Raw genomic sequence first — 23,771 nt, 5'->3', positions numbered from 1 at the left:
CGGCGCAAAGGCCTCTGGGTCTTGTAGGCAGCCGTCTCTCCTCTCAGGCCTCTGTTTCCCAGCAGGCTCTGCGGGTGTACGGGCTTACGATGTCGGGAAGTGATGTTAGGCGTAAACAGGTCTTGTAGCCGTGGCCGCTGCTGAGGCTGGCGAGCAGGGCGCCGGCTGCCACTGACCGGAGAGAGAAGCTGCCTGTCGACGTCAGCCTGGGTCGCAGCCGCCGCCGCCGGGGTAAACAGGTAAGCCATGAACTTCGGGTCGGGGGACGTGGGCGGGCCCGGGGCAAGATGAGCCTGACAGGCCCGCGGCCCGAGGAAAAGCCTTCCCAGGGTGAAAGAAACGTGGGAATTCCGCCCGGCTCTGGGACCGGTTTTACCCCCGGCTAGGGCCTGGAGCTTTACGCGCTGATGCTCGCAACCAGTTTAGGAGGAAACTGAGGCTCAGATAAGTTCAAGGAGTTTACGTAGTGAAGACAGCCAGCTCCATCACCCAGGTCTTCCTAATTTTCCCCACACCCCACGGATGGAGCCTGCTCGTAGCGCCCAGCGTGGGTCCGGAAGAGCCCGGGGGCCCGGGGGGTGGAGAGCGCGTTACCACCCTGATCTTCAGGGAGCTTAGTCCGGCTTTTGTGCCCGGTGCTCCTCAGGTGCGCGTGTGGTGGTAGCTGGGAGAGAATGCCGTAGTCGGCTGTGAACCCTCTGCCTACACTTGCTCTTCGGTCTGACCCATCTCATTCAACTATGTGCCTTCCAACCGTGCAGCTGGCTCCGGCCAGATACACGGGAATCTTGCCTGACTCTCCTTCACTCCTCCTCAAACCCCTGCATTCAATCATCCTTTACTAAGTCCTATCAACTCGACTTACAAAACATCTCAAATCGGAACACTTTTCTTCAGCTCCAAGCCTTGGTTACTGAAATAGCTTGCTCTGTTTGTTGTCACAGCCATTCATGCCACAGACATTTGCTGAGTGCCAGTTCTGTGCAGGCACCATGCCAAATGCTCGGGTAACAGTGATGAACAAGATAGTTGTAGCTCCATCCTCTTATTCCCTCCAACCCATTCTCCATCCTGGGTTAGAGTGATCTCTCTAAAAGGCATATTTGACTATGCCACTCTGCGGGCTGCCCATTAATTACCCTTATGAGAAAATCCAGGCTCATTGCTGCAGCTTTCAGAGCCCTCTGCCATCTAGCCCTAGCCTCCCCACCTCGCCTCATCCCGTTTCTCTCTTCCCCTTGCTCAGTGTTTCTACCACGCTAGCCTTTTGGCTCTTGGAACACATCACATTTCTCACAGCCTCAGCATCTTCACACATGCTTTTCCTTCTGCCTGGAATACCTCCTCCCCCTTTAACTTGAAAAACTTCTGGACACCCTTTAGGTCTCAGAGTGTCACTTTCTCAGAAGACTTTTGTTTACAAATGTTTTTTGTAATTTTGTTTACATATGAATTATGTCCTCCTGCTTCGGCTTCACGTAGCACCATGTGCTTTTCTTCATACTGTTATCACAATTCATGATTATCTTTTTACTGTCTGTCCAGAGGTCAGAAGCGAAAGCATTAAAGCATTTTCTTCACTTCTCTATCCCCAGAGCAGGGACTCAGTAGATGTTTGTGAATAAATGCAAGCTCTCAGGGAAGAGAGTGGAAGTTGAAGCAGATCTTTGTGCCCTCAGGTTACTTGAAGCAGTTGTTCTAATTAATCAGCTGGTAGGTGTTAAATGCTTAGACTATATGTGTAAATAGAACAAATAGGAAGACAGATCTTTTTTAAAAGCCCAATTATAAGGGAGCTCTGGATGATTAAAATGTTTCAAGATGAAGATGCTAGCCAACTTACTTGAATGGGCTCCAGTGAGGCCAAAGGCTTGGACCACGGTCATACACAGCCAAACATACATTAGTTGGCCCACACAGTGTTGGATGTTTTTTTTTTTTCCTTGCTTAAAAGTTTTGAATTAGATACTCTCCTTTAAAAGTCAGATTTCATATATTAATCTGGATTTCTGGTCCTCTTGAAAATCAGTTCTTGCAAGAATGGAGCTTAAGTCTTTTTAACCATTGCTCTTCCTATGGCACACCTACCCCGGGAAGTCACTCGCAGAATCACCCCATTGAGAACAGAACTTCTCTAAGGAAGCTGGAAGGGAAACAGGTGAGGCTGGGGGAGGTGGGAGGGAAGGGCTGGCGCAGGGCCAGGTTGTGGTAGCCTTCGGAACACCTGGGGTGTGGGAATTGGTATAGCAGCCAATGGCTAGACCTCAGTAGCATTGCCTCCCTTTTTAGACAGGGTATGTGCTCTCTTATTTTTATTTTATTTTATTTTGTGTGTGTGTTTAAGCCAGAACGAGGGTGAGTTTTCAGTGTTTCCTTCCCAGAGTTGAGGCATCCTTTGGACCAGGAATGCAAGGTGGCCTGGGAAGGGAGAAGTTATCTCTGCTGGTTCTCTTGTCTACGGAAAAAAAAAAAAAGCCAAACTCCTTAGCTTAGCACACAGGGTGTTTCTGATCTGGCTCCATCCGACCTTTCCGGCTCCATCCTCTGTCTTTTCATCTTCTAGGCAGGATAGGCCCTTCCAGTGGCTTCATGCTCTTGTCCAGGCTGTTTTCTCTGCTTGGAATGCCTTTCCTTGGCCCTTATCGGTATGTTCTTGATGATATTTCACTTCTTTTTGTGTTTTCTGCTAGAAAGAGACTGACCCCTTTGGGTCCCAGTTCAGGCAGCTGTGCCTGTGGCGTACATTTTGGGTAATATTCCTACACCTGGCTTCTTATTTTTTTAACCTTAATTTTTAATTCACTCAGATTTTCTTTTACTTGTCTTTTATGTTGTTCCTGTACTATATTTGAAAAGCTTTTTTATGTCTTTTTGGGTACATAGCTGTGGTTAAATAAATATGCTTATGGCTCACAACTTTGTTCACATGTCACTTCCTCACCCCAAGTTAACTGTTCTATTCTCCTCCACGCTTTAGTGATATTTCTGTAAAAGCACTTAACACAGTATTATTTTTCAGTGTACATGTCTGTCTTCCTCCAGCTAAACTCTGTGCTCCTCCAGGGCGGGCACCATGTTGTACTCATCTTTACCCCCAGCATCTAGCAGTGTTGGCATGTAGTAGGCCCTCAAGAAATGTGTGTTGAATGAACGATGCCTGTGACAAGCAACTGGACTTTATTCTTTCCTGACCCTTGCTCCTATGACACACCTCTTCCTGGCTGACACTGTTACCCCTTCAGAGCAGGACTGCTCTTCTCTAGGGAAGCTGGAAAGGAAACAGGTGAGGCTGAGAGAGGCAGAGGCAGAGGGAAGGGGGAGCCTTTGGAACATCTGGGTTTTTGGCATTGGTGTCCGGGGCCAGGAGTGGGGCTGGGCTGGAAGGAGGCATTTCCTTGAGTGGCTGGGAAGTGATCGGGGATTGGGGCTGGTTTCTTTACAGCCATGGCCAAGGACATCCTGGGTGAAGCAGGGCTGCACTTTGATGAGCTGAACAAGCTGCGGGTGTTGGACCCAGAGGTTACCCAGCAGACCATAGAGCTAAAGGAAGAGTGCAAGGACTTTGTGGACAGTGAGTGTCATCTGGGGAGACATGGTGCCACTCAGCTTTGTGCCCCGCCCCCACCCCCAGACTGCAGCTTTTGGCCCTGCCACAGTGGAGCTGCTGGCTCCCAGAAGGTTGAGCCTGGCCTTCATGAATTCCCGTGTGCCACCCACCTTGTCTACCTGCCTTCTTGTGTAGTCCCAGAGCACCAATCAAAACAAACACTGCAATGGAGAGAGGAGGGTATTTGTTTAGATATGCCATCTCAGGAACCTTAAACTTCAGAACTATGGCTTGGGGGTGGGAAGTGGAGTTATGATTTGATTTCTTGGGAGAAATAGTGTTCTCAGTGCCCGGCTTGCCTTTATTGATGGATTGATTGATTGCCATGCCTCAGGGCATGGCCATAAGTAAATAAATAGTTCCCTGACCAGGGATCAAACCCGTGCCCCCTGCAGTGGAAGTGCAGAGTCCTAATCACTGGACTGCCAGGGAAGTCCCTGACTTGCCATTATTTGGAGTGAAAATTTCTAGAGGCAGTTCAAAAGACTCATTTTTTTTAGCTAGAGATACCCGGGATGCCTTCTGTCCCAGCAGCCAAGCAAACCCAGTAGCAGTGAATACAGAGCAGATCTAGCTAGAGCAGGGATTTCTGAGCTTTTGGACATCTGTAGGCTGTGGAGAGAGCTTGACTGGTGAAAGGTAGCGTGGGTTCTCTCACCAGTCTTCTGATTGCTGTGTGCACGTCGTCCTACCCTCTGGGCCTTAGTTTACTCCTCAGTAACATGGGGTTCCACTACACCCAAGGACATTGAAAAAAGCAAATGCGAGATTAAGTCCCTAAATGCTTTGAGCTTTTTATTAGCTCAGGTCATAGGTGGAAAGCCCCTACCCCACCATTAACTGAAATCTAGTGTCTTATCTGAGGCTTGTCTAGAGGCAGTGTTCACGTCCTGAGGCGGTTCTTTCATGAACACAGCCCTTTGTGCCTCAAGATCCAAATACGCCCCAGTCCAGCTCTGGGCACCTGGCCACGCTTCTCTAGGTTCAGACCAAGGGTGTCAGACACCAAATGTTTTCTGACACAAATTAGAAGGCGCAGTTAGCCCTGCCCTCTTGCTGCAAGAGAATGCTGAGGGAGAGTGGTGATGCTGAGAAAATAAAAGATTGTTTTGTTCTTTCCCCAAAAGAAATTGGCCAGTTTCAGAAAATAGTTGGTGGTTTAATTGAGCTTGTTGACCAACTTGCAAAAGAAGCAGAAAATGAGAAGATGAAGGTAAGATCAGCATGAGTTTTGTCTAAATCTTGGCCTGGTTCACTAGCCTCTCATCCTTCTGCCCTCTTGACTTATTTGGGGGTAGGGGAAGGTGGGCGGGGATTCTTTAATTAGAACAAGATTTTAAATAAGAATAGCCTTGCAAATATTGAATGATTATGTTGTACACCTGAAATAATTCCTGGTCCAGTTAACCTACTATTGAACTCTTATATGCCAGTGTACTTTCAGTCATTGTTTCCTTTAATCTTCACGTCATCACTGAGATAGGTGTTTACCCTCATTTTATAAATGAAAAAATGAAGGCGTGCATAGTGTAGATGACTTGGCAAAGGACACAAATGGCACACCAAATGGGCCACCGTGTGCCAGGCTCTGGGGACACTCCTAGGTCTGCGTCAGAGCTGCAGTTCCGTTCTCACCAGGCACTTTGGGATCGTGAGGTTAATTAAGCCTTTCTGACTGACTCCTAAAGCTCTGAGGCTCAACTTTCCCCACGCTGCGCCCCACCCTCCACCGGCCCCAGGCAGCGTCCCTTCCCCACTTGAGGACTTTAATGAAGCCATGGCTTTCTTTGGCAGTATCGTGTTTTTCTAGGCCATTGGTGCTCGGAACTTGCTCAAATCTATAGCAAAACAGAGAGAAGCCCAACAGCAGCAACTCCAGGCACTAATAGCTGAAAAGAAAATGCAGCTTGAAAGGTAAGAAGTTCTGACATAAAGCAGGTTCTTTACTGAACTGCAGTTCTATTTTTCCTTTTCGAATGGTCACCTCTTGTCCTTATTCTTCATCATCGTTCTCCCAGGAATAGTGTCTTAACTTGTCATCCTGATTAAAATAAAAATAAAATTACATTTCATGGGAAAAAAATGTCACTATCAGACAGCCTCTAGTAGTTTGAGAGCACGAACACTCAGGTAGTGAGTGTCCAGAGTTGGCTGGCTCTCTGAAAGGAAGACTCGCAGGGCTGGAGACTTCTCATGGGTGGCCCTAGGTAGGGCTTTGCCTCTTATTTTTTCTCTCTTTCTTGCCCTCACTAACTTCATTTTGAACTCACACCGTTTCTTGGAATCATCTAAATCACTTAACATTCTACTCTAGAAGAATTAAGTCCATGGTTTATTTCATCCATTTTGAGGGCTTCTAACAATTTTGTTTTTCAGGTATCGGGTTGAATACGAAGCTCTGTGTAAAGTAGAAGCAGAACAAAATGAATTTATTGACCAATTTATTTTTCAGAAATGAACTGAAAATTTCATTTTCTAGCAGGAGGGCAAAAAAAAGAAAAAACCCCACAACCCCCAAAACAAAAAAACCTCTGTACCAATCCAGTGACTTGACTAATGACCCAAGTGTGTTGTGTGAGATGGTGTGTGAGGAATGCAGCATCTCTGAAGGCAATAAAACAAATCTGGGGGAGCTTGTTTCAGACGTCAGTGCCTATCTGCAGGCGAACACCCAGTGGCCACTGTGGTCCAGGTTCTCACCTCTTGCATTCTCAGTCTGAACTGAGCGGCCTATAAACTTTTTTTGTAAATTCACAAAGCTTTGGAAGGAAAAGCAATAAATTATTATTTTCAAATGGCTTGATCTACCTCTTTTCCTGGTGCCCTTGAAATGTACATTTAACCCTTTGTAAGAGAACCCTGGGCTCTCTAGCCCCTGGTCCACAAAACAAACCAGGCAGTGGTCAGCAGCTACCTTTATTTTGACCAGACACAGGAGTCAGACGATGCTCCCAACAATCAGACCATTAGGGCTTGTAAGCAAAACAGGCAAAAAGGGGGAACTAACCAGAACCAGCATCTACCATTTTCCATGTGTGTTCACAAGTTTCTTTGTTTTTTTTTTTTTGAGTTGGCCTCGAGTATGAATTTAGAGAAAGCTAGCAGAATACCAAGTACTAACGTGAAGAGACCCTATATGCACACTCTGGACCTGTCATGCACAGCTCCCCGCCACCCGTTGCCTTTGACTGGGAATGAGACAGGAAGGAATTATTAAACTATTTGGTAGGACGAAGTTATCCAGTAGGAGGGACACCTCCAGCGCAGGTTTGAGACACCAGATGTGAAAGGAACTTATGTTAGGTGGTCTGTAAAAAGTAACAGAAGACTGAGGCTTGGGAAGAGCATAAACAAGGAGACTTTAAAAAATCTCTTCTCCTGGGACAACCTGTTTAAGACGGGAACAGTACACCTTCCAATGTGACCCATTTCTGACTGAAGGTCATGCCAAGGTTGAACGTTTAAGGAAAACTAAGTTTAACCCTCTTACAGAATAGCTCACCCCCACCTAGGTGTGGGGACAAGAAAACAGTTTTTAATGAACATCACAGAGGCACAGCTTCAAGCTTAAAAATGGCCTGAGACACCCCAGTGACACGCTGTAGAGTCATGAGTCAAAGGGTTAGTCACAGGTATACTGTGGATCAAATGACTCATGAACATGCCAAGTAGGCCGTGTTGCTTGGAGGTTTATCTGGTGTCTGGTCTGGTCCTGCCTTTAGTAATCCTACAATGGCACTTGGGCACACAGTGAGGCCTTTGGCACCACTTCCCTATAACCTAGCCCTCACCCCTCTGCTCATCCTCAGGTGATCGGTCTGTTTATGCCAGTGCCCTTGGAAGACGAGGGTTTGATGTGCCTCCTGCCAGTGCCTTGGCCTTGTGTGTTGCTGCTGGTGTGTTTCAAATACTACTGAAAATATGGGTTCTGAGCATTTTCCTGGTACTGGGTCCAACAGGAAACTGCCCCGTGGTCACCTCTCCCCTGGACCCGGGGTGATTTTTCCTCATTTTTTCTTTCTTTTCTCCTCAGACTTGTAGTAGGGGTTGTGCAACATGAAAAGCAGAAGTACAAGAGGGATGAGAAAGTAGGGCATGTAGACAGACATAAGGAATAGTCGTTCGTGGAAAGTCTTAGGTCCTTGTCCTCTGAAACAACTGGCTTTGGAGAAATCCTCGAGTAGAAATGTGGAGAGGATTGGAATCAGAGTTGTCATCGTTTGAACCGAGTAGATGATTGCAGGGGTGCGGATCCACCTGCAGCCTCCTGAGGTCATCGAGGAGAGAAAGAGATAAGGGTTAGATCTGCTCATGGCTCCAGGTATGTCCACAGCATCCTCCACCCTGTCTCTGCCTGCTCCCTTCAGCTGAATCATTCTAGCTCCTTTTCCACCAAGTGGAAACTGGATGTGATATAATAATGCCCAAGGTGCAGACTTATGTGACAGCTGGAGCCCTAGCCACTGACTGCCAAAGAACACTGGGTGGTGTCAGAATTAATTCAGAAAAACTCTAGGGCAGTTAAATCGCCATTACTAGTTAAACCAGGTTGGTCTAAAATGCAATTGGGGGAAGGGGAGGAGGCGGGGGCAGCCCTGTCAGCAACATCTCTTTGCTAAATAATTATATATAGGTGAGAGGGATCAAGAGATTCTGCTAAGAGATGGCTTGGGGGTTCCAGTGGGAGAGAAGCTGTACAAGCTTAGTTACCATGAACACTGGTATGGCCACCTTCTTTTTAAAGGCATTCGTCATGGGGACACTGTAAGAATAATTTTTAAATGAGAAGTTAAGCCATTTAGACATTAGCTTGATGCTACTGCTTAAAAGCCAGTATGATACCACCCAAAGCAGAAAAGTAAACGCACCGACCAAAAAGAAATTCTGTTGGGGGGGTGAGGTGGGGGGGGGAGGGACAATAAAAAGGAAAAAGTTCAAACTTGAAAGTAGCCTCAGGTTTCATGTGTGTGAGAGATTTCCAGTTGACTGAGGCAGTCCTGCAGCCCAGCTGACCACAGACACTAGCCTGAGCCACATTAATGTCCCTATACAAGATCTATCCTGGCCGTTCCCACCAATCCTATATCACCCTCATACAGCCTCCAGGGACCACTCCCCTCTCCCTTGGTAAAACTTTCCCAAAAGATTTCTGGGACCTGGTTTCAGAGCAAAAATGGGATTTCCCCATTTACTAACCTTTGAAGAAGGCATATGTTGCGACAGGAAAGAAAGGCAGCTGAAACACAAGCTCGCAAAACAGGAAGGACTTAAACCACACCGGGGGGTTCTGTAGCAGGGGGTCTTTGAACTCCTCAGTATACCACTGCCGCAGGTTTCTCAGCTGGGAAAAGATGAGGATCACAATGAATACAGCTACCTGGCAGGACAGGCTTCAGCAGGTCCAACCCGCTGGCAGAGCCTCTCACTACCCAGCTCCCTTGGCAGCAGACGGCACACCCAGCTGGCTTTTGTGGTGCAGCCTAGATGGTCATTTAATAAAAACTCACTGGCTCTAACTGAAATGTTACCTTCTCCCAGCAGCTTTCCTCAGCTCTTCCAGCCCGTGTGCTACCCAGCATGTCTGTGATAACACATGTCCAGGTGTGGATACTGTCAGGAGCAACAGTATGTGGCACTTAGTAGGCTCTCAGCTGAACGCACAAACGTGAAGTATCTGCCAACAATAGCCTTCTTTATAAAGAAATGATGTGAAAACCATCCTGACGTTTGTCCTTTCAAAATAGCAACTGCACAGCAAGCTCCAAGGGCCAGATTGCCTCAAATACAGTTTGTCTTTTTTTGGGGGGCGAGGTGCGGGGGGAAGTGTAAGGGAGGTAAATCTAACCTCTGCGAAGTTGCAATTTTAGACAAGCTAACTTATCCCCAAATCTCAAGTTCCTTGTCATTCTTTACCCCCCTAATTCTAAAGTTTTTTTCTCTTTTAGGAGATCAGTAGTATATTTGCAGAGGAACAGACTCTGCCTCACTCTGGAGAGTGAGTGGTCTCAGTTCTAGCTTGGGCCCCACCTTCGTGATGACACTGTCAAATCAAAAGATGCAGATCCATATAGACGAGGCTGCAGGCAGGGGAAGGAAGCAGGAGGGTTTGAGGCTGCCCATTTTGTGCTCTTTTAAGAGCCCAAAGCCTAGGGCTCTCCACACTACATAGACTACTGAAGGTCTGTCACATTTCACATTTAACCTCCTGGAGATGGCATCTTGATATTATGATAAATCAAGACAGCTTCCAAGATGAGCATTTGGCTTACAATGGAAAATCCAAAGATATTTTCCCTGTTAATTTTTAATCTAAAGATAAAGGCTCACTATTGTGAAATAGAGGCCTCTGTGCTGCAAGTGAGCTTTAAGCAAACATCCAGAAACAAACATTCTGTTAGCATAATATTAATTACAAAAAGGCCTTAGCTAGATAATCAATTTATTGACCAAGTGATCTTGAATTTGACTTGAAATTTAAATTCACAGCAATATCCTTAGCTTCCTTCTAAGCACTTTTCAGGATGGTAATGTGGTAGAAAATATTCATAAATATTCACTGCACCTCTCCGGGGCTCTATTTTCTCATCTGTAAAACAAGCAACTTGGACTAAATTTTTTAAGATCCTTCTTTGCTTTCTAGATTTACTTTAAAAAAAAAAATTGGAAGGATGTATTTTGAAAGATTTATTGCAGAATTTAAAAGGCATTCTGGTTCATTTGGGCTTCCCTGGTGGCACAGTGGTTAAGAATCTGCCTGCCAATGCAGGGGACATGGGTTTGATCTCTGGTCCGGGAAGATCCCACATGCCGCGGAGCAGCTAAGCCCGTGCACCACAACTACTGAGCCTGCACTCTAGAGCCTGTGAGCCACAACTACTGAGCCGGCGTGCCACAACTGAAGCCCACACGCCTAGAGCCTGTGCTCTGCAACAAGAGAAGCCACTGCAATGAGAAGCCCGCGCACCGCAACGAAGAGTAGCCCCCGCTCGCTGCAACTAGAGAAAGCCCACACGCAGCAACAAAGACCCAATGCAGCCAAAAACAAATTTATTTTTTAAAAAAAGGCATTCTGGTTCATTCGAACTTCACTTTCTATTTAATTCGTATACATTCAGATTCACCTATTTCATAAATCCAGGCAGATTTGTACAACACTGTAATTTCTAAGGGCTGCAGGATGATAACAGCAAAATTTAAAACACAGCTGACCCTTGAACAACACGGGTTTGAACTGTGCAGGTCCGCATATATGCAGTTTTTTCCAACAGTAAATACTACAGTACTACACGGTCAGTCGGTGGCTGGCTGAATTTGAAGATAGGAACTTGGGTATGGAGGGCTGACTATAAACTGTACATGGATTTTCGACTGTGGAGGGTCAACGTCCTTAACCCCCAAGCAGAGTGATGAGCATGGTACCCAGGGGCTGAGTGCCTGGCTCTGAGTACTGGCTCTGGGCAAAGCACTTAATCTCACTAAACTTGTTTCCCAGTTATAGTACCTACCTCGCTGTTGGTAAGATAAAAAGAGTTAATACTTACAGTCATTAGAACAATGGCTAGCACACAGTAAATGTTAAGATTACTTAATGTAATACATATTTGGAGAAGTTCAATTTAATCCTATTAAAATCTCAGCATGCAACTGGTCATTAATAATTATTAGGTAAGACCCCCCAAAATAAAACTGTTTCCATTTATAACTGACTCACATTTGACTCAACTTATCATTGTTATCCATTAAAATATTCACCTGGCCTACGCACATGGATTTCTAGACCGAAGTTGCTACTGAACAGTCTTGCACTCCTCTTAGAACGAGCGCACAAACTTTCAGCATTTAGATGCTCACTTGTTTTCCCGTATTTTAACAGAAGCAATGCTACCCAGCTGCAGATGATACTACAAAATGCTTCCCATCCTCTCCATGTTCTAATCCAAACTAAATTCTTATTGTTTCACAGTAAGAGTTTTTCCAAGTGTTGATCTGCTTCAAACCAAGAAAGATATTTGCAAATTTTAGCCTAACCATTATGTGATCTCCACAAGCTTTTTAGTTCTGGAGAAATTCCTTCTATTTAGGGAGGAAAAACACAACAGATGTTAAAATTTGGCATTTTTCAAAGAGAATGTGAAAATAACTCAGGGCTTTTATTATTATTTCCCCATACAGAAGCAACAAAACCATCATTGCCCACCCCAAAGCAACAAGGGTGAATAGAGACACAGGCCTTCCAAGCTGGGTGGCCCTTGTGTTACTAAGGTCTTTAAACAGTATCATAGACAGACAGACAGACACACACACACACCAACAGTTACAGAGTTTCTGGTCAGATCCTGCCTATGTTGGCCCTTGACCTTGTACAACAAGTCAACTTAAAAAAATAAAGTTGAGAAAACTACCAAATCAAATATATAAGTTTAAATGGGGTCTTTATGATTTTGGAAACATTTTAATTGTATTTTGTGAGTGGAGAGCAAGAACTTGTGGGAATGGCACATTCACAAAAGATAAGAAAACCAACAGCTGTTAAGTCTGGAACGGTTGGCTACCTGGAGTAACATAACTGCTATGTATGTATGTATGTATGTATGTATTTATTTTGCCTGTGCCGGGTCTTAGTTGCGGCACTTGGGATTTTCGTTGCGGCAGGCGTGTGGGATCTAGTTCCCCGACCAGGGATCGAACCGGGCCCCCCAAATTGGGAGTGCAGAGACTTACCCACTGGACCACCAGGGAAGTCCTATGACTGCCTAGTATTAAAGGGACTCATAACATCAGAGACTGTGAACAGGCAGCCTGCTTGAGTTCTGCTGGCCCCACAGACTTTGCACAGACATGGCTCTCCTTTCTTCAAGGCAACTAATGGCTAATGCGGAGCTGTGACAACCTGTTTAGAAGGATCATGTACCACCTGGGCCTGTGTCGTAGGCTGAATAATGGCTCCCAAAGACATCCACATCTTAATCCCTGGAACCTATGAATGTAACCCTATTTGGCAAAAGTGACTTTGCAGATGTGATTAAGTTAAGGATTTGGAGATGGGAAGACTATCCTGGTTATCTGGTGGGCCCTAAATGTAATTACAAGTGTCCTTATAAAAGTTGGGCAGAGGGAGATTGGACTAAAGAAGAAAAGGCAGCAAAGTGATGGACCGAAGCAGAGATTGATGTGATGTGGCCACAAGCCAAGAACACCCACAGCCACCAGAAACTGGAAGAGGCAAGGAACAGATCCGCCACTACGACCTTCAGAAGGAACGAGGCCTACAAGACTCATTTCAAACTTCTGACCTCCAGAACTGAAAGATAATAAATTCGTGTTGTTTTAAATCACTGTATTTTTGTAATTTGTTACAGAAGCAATAGGAAACTAATACATCTTGTATATGTTTGAGCTTGTGATTTAACTCATCTCTCTCCTACTTGACAGTTGAAGCTACAGAGCCCTGACTTGCCCAAGGAACTCAAGAAGTTCTTGGAAGAACCACGTCCCCAGACAATGCTCTTGCCACACACAACCTACACTTTTCCCAGGAAAAGGTAGGTCAGAGGTCTTCCCATTTATGCTTGGAGCTAGAAACAAACCAGACTACGGAGTGGGGGTTTATTGTTGAGCAGTGGCTCTTAACCTTTTGGGGAGGGTCAGACCCCTGGAAAAGTTGATGGAAGCTATGGAAAACAAGGCACACACAATTTTGCATGCCCTCTTAGGGGTTCATGGACCTCAGGTTAAGAACCCCTGCTCTGCAGAGAAAAAGCATTTAAGGAGAAACAGAGGTAAAATCAAATCTTTAGGTAGACACGTCAGGCTTGCCTATAGTTCTGCAGACAGATTGGAGAAGTGTAGAACTGAGGACTGGAATTCTGCGATAGAAGGTTATAGGGTCCAGACATGAAAATAAAACTCAATAAATAAAAAGCATTTAAAGCAAAAGTTAAAGTTTGGGGTAAAGAATGCTCTCCAACAACCAGGAAATGGGGCTTTCGCCCCCGTTTCTACTCAGATGCTCATTCTTGCTCAAACCCAATAAAAAAGGCCGATTTGAAAAGGTGTCGTTTACTTACGAGCTTTTGAAGTTGCTGGATCCTAATCTTGAAATCAGGACGCTCTGCGAATGTCCCTTAGAGGGGTCTAATACTACTTGCGTTATTTCTTTGGGATTAGTCGGTATTTTTAAAGCTCTCCCAAGAAACACAACTTGAAAACAAATCCAACATGTGTCCATAATTTAGACACTGGTTCATCCAGGCTACTTCCCTCAAATACTGACAACTGACCAGAGCTGGGGTGTGTGAGTCTTAAACCCAGGGAAGAACTGTCTTTAAAAGGAGCAAGGTGTTTGGCCCCAGGAGCCTTGGGGAAGCGGTTGGGAGAGACAAAGAAAACCCCGAGGAAGAAGTCGAGTTGAAGGGTAAGGAGGGGCCGGAGCGCCGGCGGGACCCAAGGAAGGCAGGAGGGAACCCTGAGTGGGCGAGGCGGGGCGCCAGGGCGAGGCGGGGCGCCAGGCAGGCGGGGAGATCACGGGGACGCCGGGGCAATCGCTACGCCGAGGGGCGCCAACCTCGGCGACCGGCGGCTAGGACAGACGGCGCCCTCACCTCCACGGGGTAGAGATCGCGCGGAAGCACCGCCTGCAGGTCCACGAGCAGGGTGATGGGGATGTGGGAGAGGAAGTAGAGGCCCAGCAGCCACTCCAGGCCGCGCCGGGCGCCCAGAGGCCCCATCATCCGTCGCTTGGCAGAGCAGGAGCCCAGACTACGCTGGAGGGAACGCGACGTGAGAATAGGCCCGCAATCCCGCCATCCCAGGAGCCCGCGCCCCGCCCCGCCCCGCCTCGAGGGCGACGAAGGCCGCTCCCATTGGCTGAGAAGCCGCGCGCGGGCCGGGAGCGTCCGCCGAGGAGGCCAGCGGACCGTTTCCATTGGCCGTGGGGACCACCGCGTGACTTGGGGGCGGGGCTGCTCGGCTGCCGCGTGGGGCCGCTCCGGGCGTGGGGCTTGCACAGCCAGAGGTCCTGCCTGTCGCGGGGCCTTCCGGCCTTCTCTCCGCTATCGCGTGTCATCCGTGGCCCTTTCGCTCATTACTCTTACGTTCCTTCGCTCCATCCGTTCAGTGCTTGCTGGGAGGCTCCTGTGTGCCCGGCCGTGGGCGCTTATGGAGATGGAGCGCCCAGTGCAGTGGGGTGTCACTCATCAGGGCGGGCCGGACAGTGCGTGGTGGTCCGGGCCATGGCGGCAGTCACGGGCCGTGGGAACAGCAGGCAAAATCCCTGTCCCTCCGGAGTTAGGGTCCCTGAAGCCTTCTGAAGGATGTGTAGGAGGCAGCCAGCCTCAATTAAGAAAGAAGCACGGGGATATAGTAGGAGGTAAAACTGATAATTCGTGGTGATTGGCTGTGGAGAATGAGGGAGGCTCAGTGGTTCATTTTTATTCTGCAAATATTGATCTTTAGTTATATGCTGGGTGCGGGTCTGCCCTGGGACAGGATGGGTGGGGCTGCCATTCACTGAGAAGAGTGAGGTAGAGGAGAAGTGAGTTGAAGAGAAGGTAATTTGGTTCTGGCCATGGTGTCACTGAGCGGTAGCCTCTGCGGCATCTGAGTGGAAAAGTCTAGCAGGCAGTTGGCCGAACATGTCTGAAGATGTAGATTTGTGAGGCATCAGCGTTTGATGGGAGTTGAAGTTTTGAGAGCAGAAGGCCTGTGAGAGATCTTAGGTGACCTGCAACCTTAGGGGTCATGGGACGAGGGGACTGAGATACAGGTAGACAGCAGGAGTGTGATGTCTCAGAGGCACGGGCAAGGAGGGAGGGTCAGCTGTGTCAGAGCAACACCTGTGACCTTGTGCAAGCAGCTGTGGCTGGTGGAGGCAGGAGCCTGATGACAGCAGGGCAAGGAGATGGGGAAATCGAGGCAGGGAGCTAGACATCTGATTATGAAGGGGAAGAGAGACGGGGCAGTGGGTGGAGGGGGATGTGCTCAAGAGAGGCTTATTTATGTACTTTTCAGATGAGAGAGACCGGAGTACTTTCATTTGTTTAGATGCTGCTTTAAGTTTCTCAGTCCGGGGAAAGGTCGTCCATGTAGGAGGACGAGAGCAGGAAACGTGGCTCAAGGCCGCCGAGGAGCTGGAGAGACTGGACCAGGTTTCGGTCAGAGGAGTGCTGTGCTCCCCAGGGTGGGCCCCGTGGCACTAGGACAGAGAACTGTGGTCAGGGTAGAGGACCCAGCTGAGATGTGTGGCCATTGATCTGGAGGCCCCACTCTCCTAGGCTGTGTGCTTTTCTCCATCATGAGATCTGCACAGAAAAAGGCTGTTCGACTTGTCCAGGGTTGGGGTTAGAAAGACAGTGGTGATGTTGAGGAGTTGAACAAGAGAGTAACTGAAGAGACGGAGCCCGCAGTTCAAGCAGGGTAGGGAGTGAGTGACGTAAGGCCAGAGGGGGCTGGTAGACTGGGAGAAATTGGAGAAATGAATGGATTTGAGGCCTTGCTGAGGAATGAGCGCTAATGTGATGGGAGTAACTGGATGGATGGGCCGGAAGGTTGGGAGAGTATGACATGCGGGTACAGGTGTGTGGGTTCCGGATCTCAGACGTTCTGCCCATGGGAAGCTGTGGCTGAAATGGAGTGGAGGGGAAGGTATTTGGAGATGAAGTCAAGGGACGGAGAGCCAGGATGTGGGATGGATGGGCCACAGAGGCCACCTTGGATGGTGGTGGCAGTCGGGTGGAGAGAAGGCTGTGAGCTCATTGCCAAAGTCTTCGGTAAGTAAGGGGAGTGACCAGGAGGGAGGTGGGCATGGGTTGAGGTCTGGCTTAAACCTTGGAGAGTGGAGGGGAAATGGATGTGGCCTTGGGGAGCAGGGAGGCTGGTGACCCCACCTCCTGACCCTGAGCTAGCGGACTGTGAGAAATGAGCAGCCAGTGCTGGGGAGGGCCGTGGGGAAGCCGAGCCCTTAGGGGCAGGGGAGCTAGGTGTCATCTACTGCAGGAGGTAAGGGCTGAGGGTGTGGAGGGCTTTGTGAACCCCATAGTAGAGGGGTTTAGGCTCTGGAGAGGAGAGGGGTGTTTACTGGGGAGGAGAATCAGAGCAGGGTGGAGGGAGAGCACAGCAGGAGAGGCAGTGGAGGTTCCTTCTGGGATGGTGAACAAGGGATAAACATTGTGAGAACACAAAGTTCTGGCATCCCCAGGGCCTCTAGGGGGTAGGCTGGAGCGCTCCTGCACAGCTGTACTCAGGAGGGGGCCTGGCAAGAGCACCCCCCCCCCCAAGAACGGCTTTCAGGACATGGCAGACACCTTTTAAGCTGTAGTCCATGCTGACTGTAACTGCTTGCCACGGGGAGGGAGCGTTGGGCCCCCAGGCTGGGATTTGCCCAGGGAATGGCGTTAAGTGTACAGCTGTTAAAGTGACTTCCTCCAAAAGCATCTCACTCAGCCAAGTTTGTTATCTGTAGATAAAGATTTTCAAGGCCAAGCACTTCTGGAAGGCTCTCCATCCAACAAAATCTCTGTCCAGCTGCTGTCTTATGTTTGAAATTCCTTTAGTGGGGGAACCAAAGCTTGACAAGGTCAGATAAGTAGTAGAAGATAAATGGCCCTGGGGAGGAGGACAGGGTTAATCAGCAGATTCTCACCAAAAGCAAGTGTTGAGTGAAGAATGACTTAAAAAAAAATGTTCTGAGCAGCTTCCTTGTCCTTCTGAGTGAGAAGAGGTGATGTTTCACCTTTTGAAAATTATTTGTATTGTGATGAGACAAACACCACTAGCCCGACAATGGACCCTGCAGTGGTGGAAACAATTCTAGCCCGTAACCCCAGCCGAAAAGTGCTCGGAGAAGGCCTGCGCTAGACCTGCCACCTTCCTCTTGGGCAGCAACTATGCAAGGCTCTTTCCTCTCCTCTCTGCTTTTGTTTCACTCTTCTCTCTCCTTAAAATGCACTCACCCCCCTCACCCCACCCCTGCCCGCCTCCCCATTCTTAGGTGTTTTAAGTTCCAAAGGCCTGCTGCCCTGACTGCCTCTGCCTGGGGGATCGTTGCTGTCTCTGAACCTCGGAGGCTTTGCCTCTGACATGTTCATTCTTTTCACTCTGAGCAGCACTGATCTGAGTACATGTCTACACCATTTTAGGTGTACGGTTCAGTGGCATTAAGTACATACACGTTGTTCTGCAACCATCACCACTGTCCACCTCCAGAACTTTTTCATCATCTCAAACTGAAATTCTGTACCCATTAAACAATAACTCCCCATCCCCCTCCCTCCTCTCCCCAGTAACCCCTATACTATTTTCTATCTCTTTTCTAGGTACCTCATATAAGTAGAATCATTCAATAATTTTCCTTTTGTGTCTGGCGTATTTCACTTAGCATAAGGTCTTCAAGGTTCATCGATAGATCATGTATCAGCATTTCTTTTTTTTAACTAACGTATAGTTGATTAACTAAAGTAAAGTAATGTTTTGTTTCTGGTGTACATCAAAGCAATTCAGTTATTTATATTTTCTTTTTAGAATTCTTTTTTATATATTCTTTTAAGTAATATATATATTTTCATATTCTTTTTCACCATGGTTTACTACAAGTACTGAATATAGTTCCCTGTGCTATATAGTAAGACCTTGTTTGTCTATTTTTATGTATGTTAGTTTATATCTGCTAATCTCAAACTCCTAATTTATCCTTCCTCCCCCTTTCCCCTCTAGTAATCATAAGTTTGTTTTCTACGTCTGTGAGTCTGTTTCTTTTTTGTAGATAAGTTCATTTGTATCTTTTTTTTTTTTTTTAGATTCCACATATAAACAATATCATATGATATTTGTGTTTCTCTGTCTGGCTTACTTCACTTAGTATAATAACCTCTAGGTCCATCCATTTTGCTGCAAATGGCATTATTTCGTTCTTTTTTATAGCTGAGTAGTATTCTATTGTTTATATATATATATATATAAACTTCTATATATATATAGACAATATATTCTATTGTTATATATATTTATACACACACACATCTTCTTTATCCATTTATCTGTTGATGGACATTTAGGTTGCTTCCATGTCTTGACTACTGTAAATAGTGCTACTATGAACATAGGAGTGCATGTAGATCTAATCTCTGGAGACAAGCAGACCATTGGTTGCCTGGTGCTGATGGAAATGGTTGGGAATGGGACAAGGGAATATTCTGGGTGATGAAAATATTCTGTATCTTGATTGTGGTGGTTGTTACATGGGTGTATATATTTTTCAGAAGTCATAAAGCTATACCCTTAAATTAAGTCTTATTGCATGTTATACTAAGCTCATAAAAAGTCACTTAACATCATTAGTCATTAGAGAAATACAAATCAAAACCACAATGAGAAACCACCCCACATCTAAGATAACTATAATTTAAAAAGCAGCAACAACAGAAAATAACAAGATTAGAGAGAATTAACAAGTGTTGGGGAGAATGTGGAGATACTGGAACGCTGTACCTTGCTGGTGAGAATGTAACATGATGCAGCCACTGTGGAAAAGTTTGGTGGTTCCTCAAAACGTTAAAATTACCATATGACCTGGCAATTCTACTCCTAGGTCTATACCTAAAAGAACGGCAAACAGGGATTCAAACAGATACTTGTACTGATACATAAATGTCATAGCAGCATTATTCACAACAGCGAAAAGGTAGAAACAAGCCAAGTGTTTATCAGTAGATGAATGGATAAACGAAATGTGTTATATACAGTTGACCCTTGAACAACATGGGTTTGAACTGCATGGGTCCACTTATACTTAGATTTTTTTCAATAAATACATACTACTACATGGTCTGTGGTTGTTAAATTCATGGATGTGAAACCAAGGATGCAGAAGGCTGACTGTAAACTTTACACAGATTTTTGGCATGGAGGGTCAGTGCTTCTCACCCCTGTATTGTTCAAAGGTCAACTGTACTTACAATGGAATATCATTCAGCCGTAAAAAGTAATGAAGTTACGATACATGCTGTAACATGCATAAGCTTTAAAAACATGCTCAGTGGGGCTTCCCAGGTGGCGCAGTGGTTGAAAGTCCGCCTGCCGATGCAGGGGACACGGGTTCGTGCCCCGGTCTGGGAAGATCCCACGTGCCGCGGAGCGGCTGGGCCCGTGAGCCATGGCCGCTGAGCCTGCGCATCTGGAGCCTGTGCTCCGCAACGGGAGAGGCCACAACAGTGAGAGGCCCGCGTACCGCAAAAAACAAAAAAAAAAAAAACGAACAAAAAACCAAACATGCTCAATGAAAGAAGTTGGATACAAAAGAACAAATATCTAGGAAAGGAGAATGCTTAGAGACAGAAAGATTAGTGGTTGCAAGGGGCTAGGAGGAGGGAACTGGAGTGATTGCATAATGGGTACAGAGTTTTGTTTGGGGTGATGACAAAGTTTTGGAAATAGTGATGGTTGCAGAACATTGTGAATGTAATTAATGTCCCTGAAATATACACTTAAAATGGTTAAAATGACCAATTTTCAAAGAACTAAAAAGAAACAATTTTTAATTTCAGCAAAAGTTGAAAGCAAAAAAAATTAAGATTTTAATTTTGTAAAGGTAATGGTTCTCAGAGATATAATTTGATACTTTTATCTCTACCTGCCTACCCTACATTTTCACTGTGACGTCTAAGAGATGCCTCCACCTCAGCTATGTCCAAAGCCATGACTTTCTGCTTCCACTCTGTTCCTCCAGATTCCTTCCCCCATAGTTGACCCCTCCTCTGTTTCTCAGGCCCAAACAATGGCATCATTCTTGGCTCCTTCCTTTTTCACAAACTCCAGATGTGAATTGAAGAAAAATAAAGCTGATTCTATCTTTGAAATATATCTAGACCTACTCATATATGAGCACTTGCTTTATTACAGGATTACTACTGGTGAACAGCGAAGTAGATTTTCAGTAAATGGTGCTTCATCAGCTGACAATCTAGATGGAATGAAATCAAACAAAAATCAATTCCAAGTGAATTATGGATCTAAATGTGAAAGGCAAGATAAACTGGAAGATGACACAGTAGAATATCTTCATGATCTCAGGGTGTGCAAAAATCTGAGGGCAGGAGACTTTGGTCTGCTGTGTTGTATCTCCAATGTAGACGCCCAATATTTACAGAATGAAAATAAAAGAAACTTCAACGTTCTCTTGAGCGATATACACACATACAAGTACTTGGATCATTGTGAAGACACACAATGTTCTTAAAGGTAAGATTTAATGTCATATAAATGTCACTTCTCATTAGTCTATCATCTAATGAAATCCTAATTAAAAACCCATTCAGGGAATTCCCTGCGGTCCAGTGGTTAGGACTCCGTGCTTCCACTGAGCAATGAGGTGTGATAAGGCCTACCAGGAGGTAAACAATATTTTAAAGCCACAATTATTACCATTTTGTTGAATCTAGGACACTGTGTATTATAAGGTGCATCACTGGTTCGTGTGCCGCTAAGAAGAACACTGCCAACTAGCCTATGACTTCTTAGTTGCCTCCTGATTCAAAGATCTCACAGGTGTGAATGGCACTGACGCATGGATTCTCAGACAGATTAACAACAAAAAAAATTAAAATGCCAGAATAGACCCCAAAACCTACGTGATTAGTAGAAGATTAATATTGCAGATAGCTGGGAAAAGAGGGACCTTTCATCGACTGGTATTGAGAAAATTAGGTGGTCATCTAGGAAAAAAGCCTCCTATCTCACACCTGATACACACACACACACACACCAGCTGGACCAAAGATGCGAAACCAAAAAACAGTTGTAGAAGAACTTGAGGGATAATAATTTTTATATTATCAGAATAGGGAATACCTTTCTAAATATGTCATAAATTGAGAAGCCACACAGAAAGACTGATAATCTGACTTCTTGAAAGCAAAACCCAGAGGCAAGGCTGACACTGCCCCACAATCTAAGTGAAAATACAAAAGGTAAGCTGTGAAGTAGCCTGGCTGCTCCTCCCACAGAGGGCTTGACCCACCCCATCGTATTTCCAGGGTCCTCATTCTCCCCAGACCCCCAGTCACATGGCTGCTGCCAGTGCCAGTCTATATGGGACCTCAGCCATCACCTAAAATTCGAGGGTTATTTTATACAAACATAGTGGGTTGAATGGTGGCCCCAAAAGATGTGTCCCCTAGAATGTACAAAGGGACATTTTCTTTTTTTTTTTTCTTTTTCTTTGCAGTACACGGGCCTCTCACTGTTGTGGCCTCTCCCGTTGCGGAGCACAGGCTCCGGATGCGCAGGCTCAGCGGCCATGGCTCACGGGCCCAGCCACTCCGCGGCACGTGGGATCTTCCCTGACTGGGGCACGAACCCGTGTCCCCTGCATCGGCAGGCGGACTCTCAACCACTGCGCCACCAGGGAAGCCCAGGGACATCTTCTGAAAGAAGGGTCTTTGTGGAATGAGTGAAGGATCTGAGATGAAGTCATCCTGGATGAGGATGGAGGAAAGTGCTTGGAGCCATGCCAGTGACAGCACGCATGCCGAGTTGCAGGCCACATGGGATGGTCGGGTGGTCCTGGTCTGGGTGCTCTTCTGGAAGTTTCCATTTACCTACCCGAGCTACCCCTCCGCTCCTGGACCCCACTGCCTGGGGAGAACTTACAACAGCAGGTACAGGTAACACATCCTCTTTAATGGGTGGCAGCCCGGCAACTCCTGCAAAAGGTCCGGCAGAGGCCCATTCAGACTGGGCCATCCACACGGCATGGCCCCTCACTCCCAACCACCAGCCCAGCCCCGCAGCCGCTGACAGGGCAGGGAGCGTGGCCTGAGGAGCAACTGCAAGCGCTCTTGCTGCCTGGGAGGGTGTTTCCAGACCTTGATCCAGGCACACCTGGGAAGGGCTGGCTGGCTGACTCAGGCTGCCCAGATCGGCCAATCCTTGCCCATCAGGGGCTCACAGTTGCAGAAAATGGGCCTTGCTGCACCAGCCAGGTCCAAGGAACAGGTGTGAGGTCCTGAGGGTCAGGATGGACATGGGGCTGTGACTTCGGCTTGTTTTCTAATCCTTTTAACTGACCCATGAGTGGGAGGCAACTGCAAGAAGACCCTCTCCTCACAAGAGGGATCTAGGTGTCAGGGAGAGGAGGGCTGGTGGGCGGAGACAGAGGCCTGGTGCCTGGGTGCAGTGGAAGCCTCTGGAAGAGCCAGTGGAAGGAGGCTGCACAGAGTGAAGCCCAGGGTCGCAGACATGTCCAGGAGCTGCTGTGTGTTAGTTCAGGCCCTTCTCTGAGCTGCTCAGGGTCAGCTCTGACGGACAGGTGGGGCTGGGGTGCTTTGCTTCGAGGGCTATGGGCGCAGTTCCTGTGTGCCCAGCCCTGCGGGGGTGCCTGCCCAGGTGGGCCCTGTGGGCTGCTGGGTGCCTGCCCAGGTGAGCTCCATATCCTGGGAGGTGCCTGCACAGGTGGGCCCTGTGCCCTGGGAGGGGGCTGCCCAGGTGAATCCCATGCTCTTGAATGTGCCTGCCCACGTGAGCCCTGCGGGCTGCTGGGTACTTGCCCAGGTGAGCTCCATATCCTGGGAGGTGCCTGCCGGAGAGAGCCTCCTGTGCCCTGGGAGGGGCGTGTGAGCTAGCGTCCTCTCTTTGCAGCCGGCACGGAGTTGCTTAGCGACTCCCCCGTGGACACCATGGACACTGCTGGGATGAGATGAGAACCAGGAGAGGCTGCTGGTGTCTGAACCTCTGCCCGGGCCCGTCTAGAGCAACGAGGTCAGTAGGTGGGTGCTGGCTGCTGTGCTGCGTGAGGGAGGCCCCATGGGTACCTCTTGTTTCTTCCACCTGACACCACGGAGGCACCCCCCCGCCTGGGACAGAGGGTACAGCCTGCCCCAGGCAGGTGGGAATTCCTGGTGACCCTGTCGGGGACACCAGAGGGACGGAACAGGCAGGAGGGGAGTGGGCGCCCACGCAGAGCCATGGGGCTCGGGGCCCAGGGGGCCTTTCTGGGTCTGCGTTGGGAGTGGACGAGCAGTGGTGAGTGTGACCCAAGAAAGCTGCCCTGGTGACATGAGACTGACCCCGCTCAGGGAGACAAGCCTCCCAGGTGACTCCCAAAACAGGATTGGAAGACAAATCCTGTTAAAAGAAAGTTTTGTAACATGAATCCTGCTGAAGGAGAGGTTTT

The 23,771-nt window shown here is 47.4% G+C and overlaps 2 protein-coding genes across 2 annotated transcripts; one reads left to right on the top strand and one right to left on the bottom strand.

Annotated features, from left to right (window-relative positions):
• Positions 1 to 45: 45 nt before the first annotated feature.
• Positions 46 to 6,122, top strand: IFT20 (intraflagellar transport 20). The gene is given in 7 exon segments (XM_059996828.1): positions 46 to 239; positions 3,043 to 3,250; positions 3,253 to 3,283; positions 3,443 to 3,571; positions 4,735 to 4,820; positions 5,418 to 5,521; positions 5,984 to 6,122. Coding segments are annotated over 6 exon segments (480 nt in total). The 5' UTR covers positions 46 to 239; positions 3,043 to 3,202; the 3' UTR covers positions 6,066 to 6,122.
• Positions 6,032 to 14,412, bottom strand: TMEM97 (transmembrane protein 97). The gene is made up of 3 exons (XM_059996827.1): positions 14,209 to 14,412; positions 8,804 to 8,948; positions 6,032 to 7,874 (listed from the first exon to the last, which is right to left on the bottom strand). The coding sequence occupies exons 1-3, from the start codon at positions 14,335 to 14,337 to the stop codon at positions 7,615 to 7,617; spliced, it is 534 nt and encodes a 177-aa protein (XP_059852810.1). The 5' UTR covers positions 14,338 to 14,412; the 3' UTR covers positions 6,032 to 7,614.
• Between the last annotated feature and the right edge of the window lie 9,359 nt (positions 14,413 to 23,771).

The sequence above is a fragment of the Delphinus delphis genome, chromosome 19, assembly GCF_949987515.2.
Source record: "Delphinus delphis chromosome 19, mDelDel1.2, whole genome shotgun sequence".
Classification (NCBI taxonomy): Eukaryota; Metazoa; Chordata; class Mammalia; order Artiodactyla; family Delphinidae; genus Delphinus; species Delphinus delphis.
This window is presented reverse-complemented; position numbering and strand designations above follow the sequence as displayed.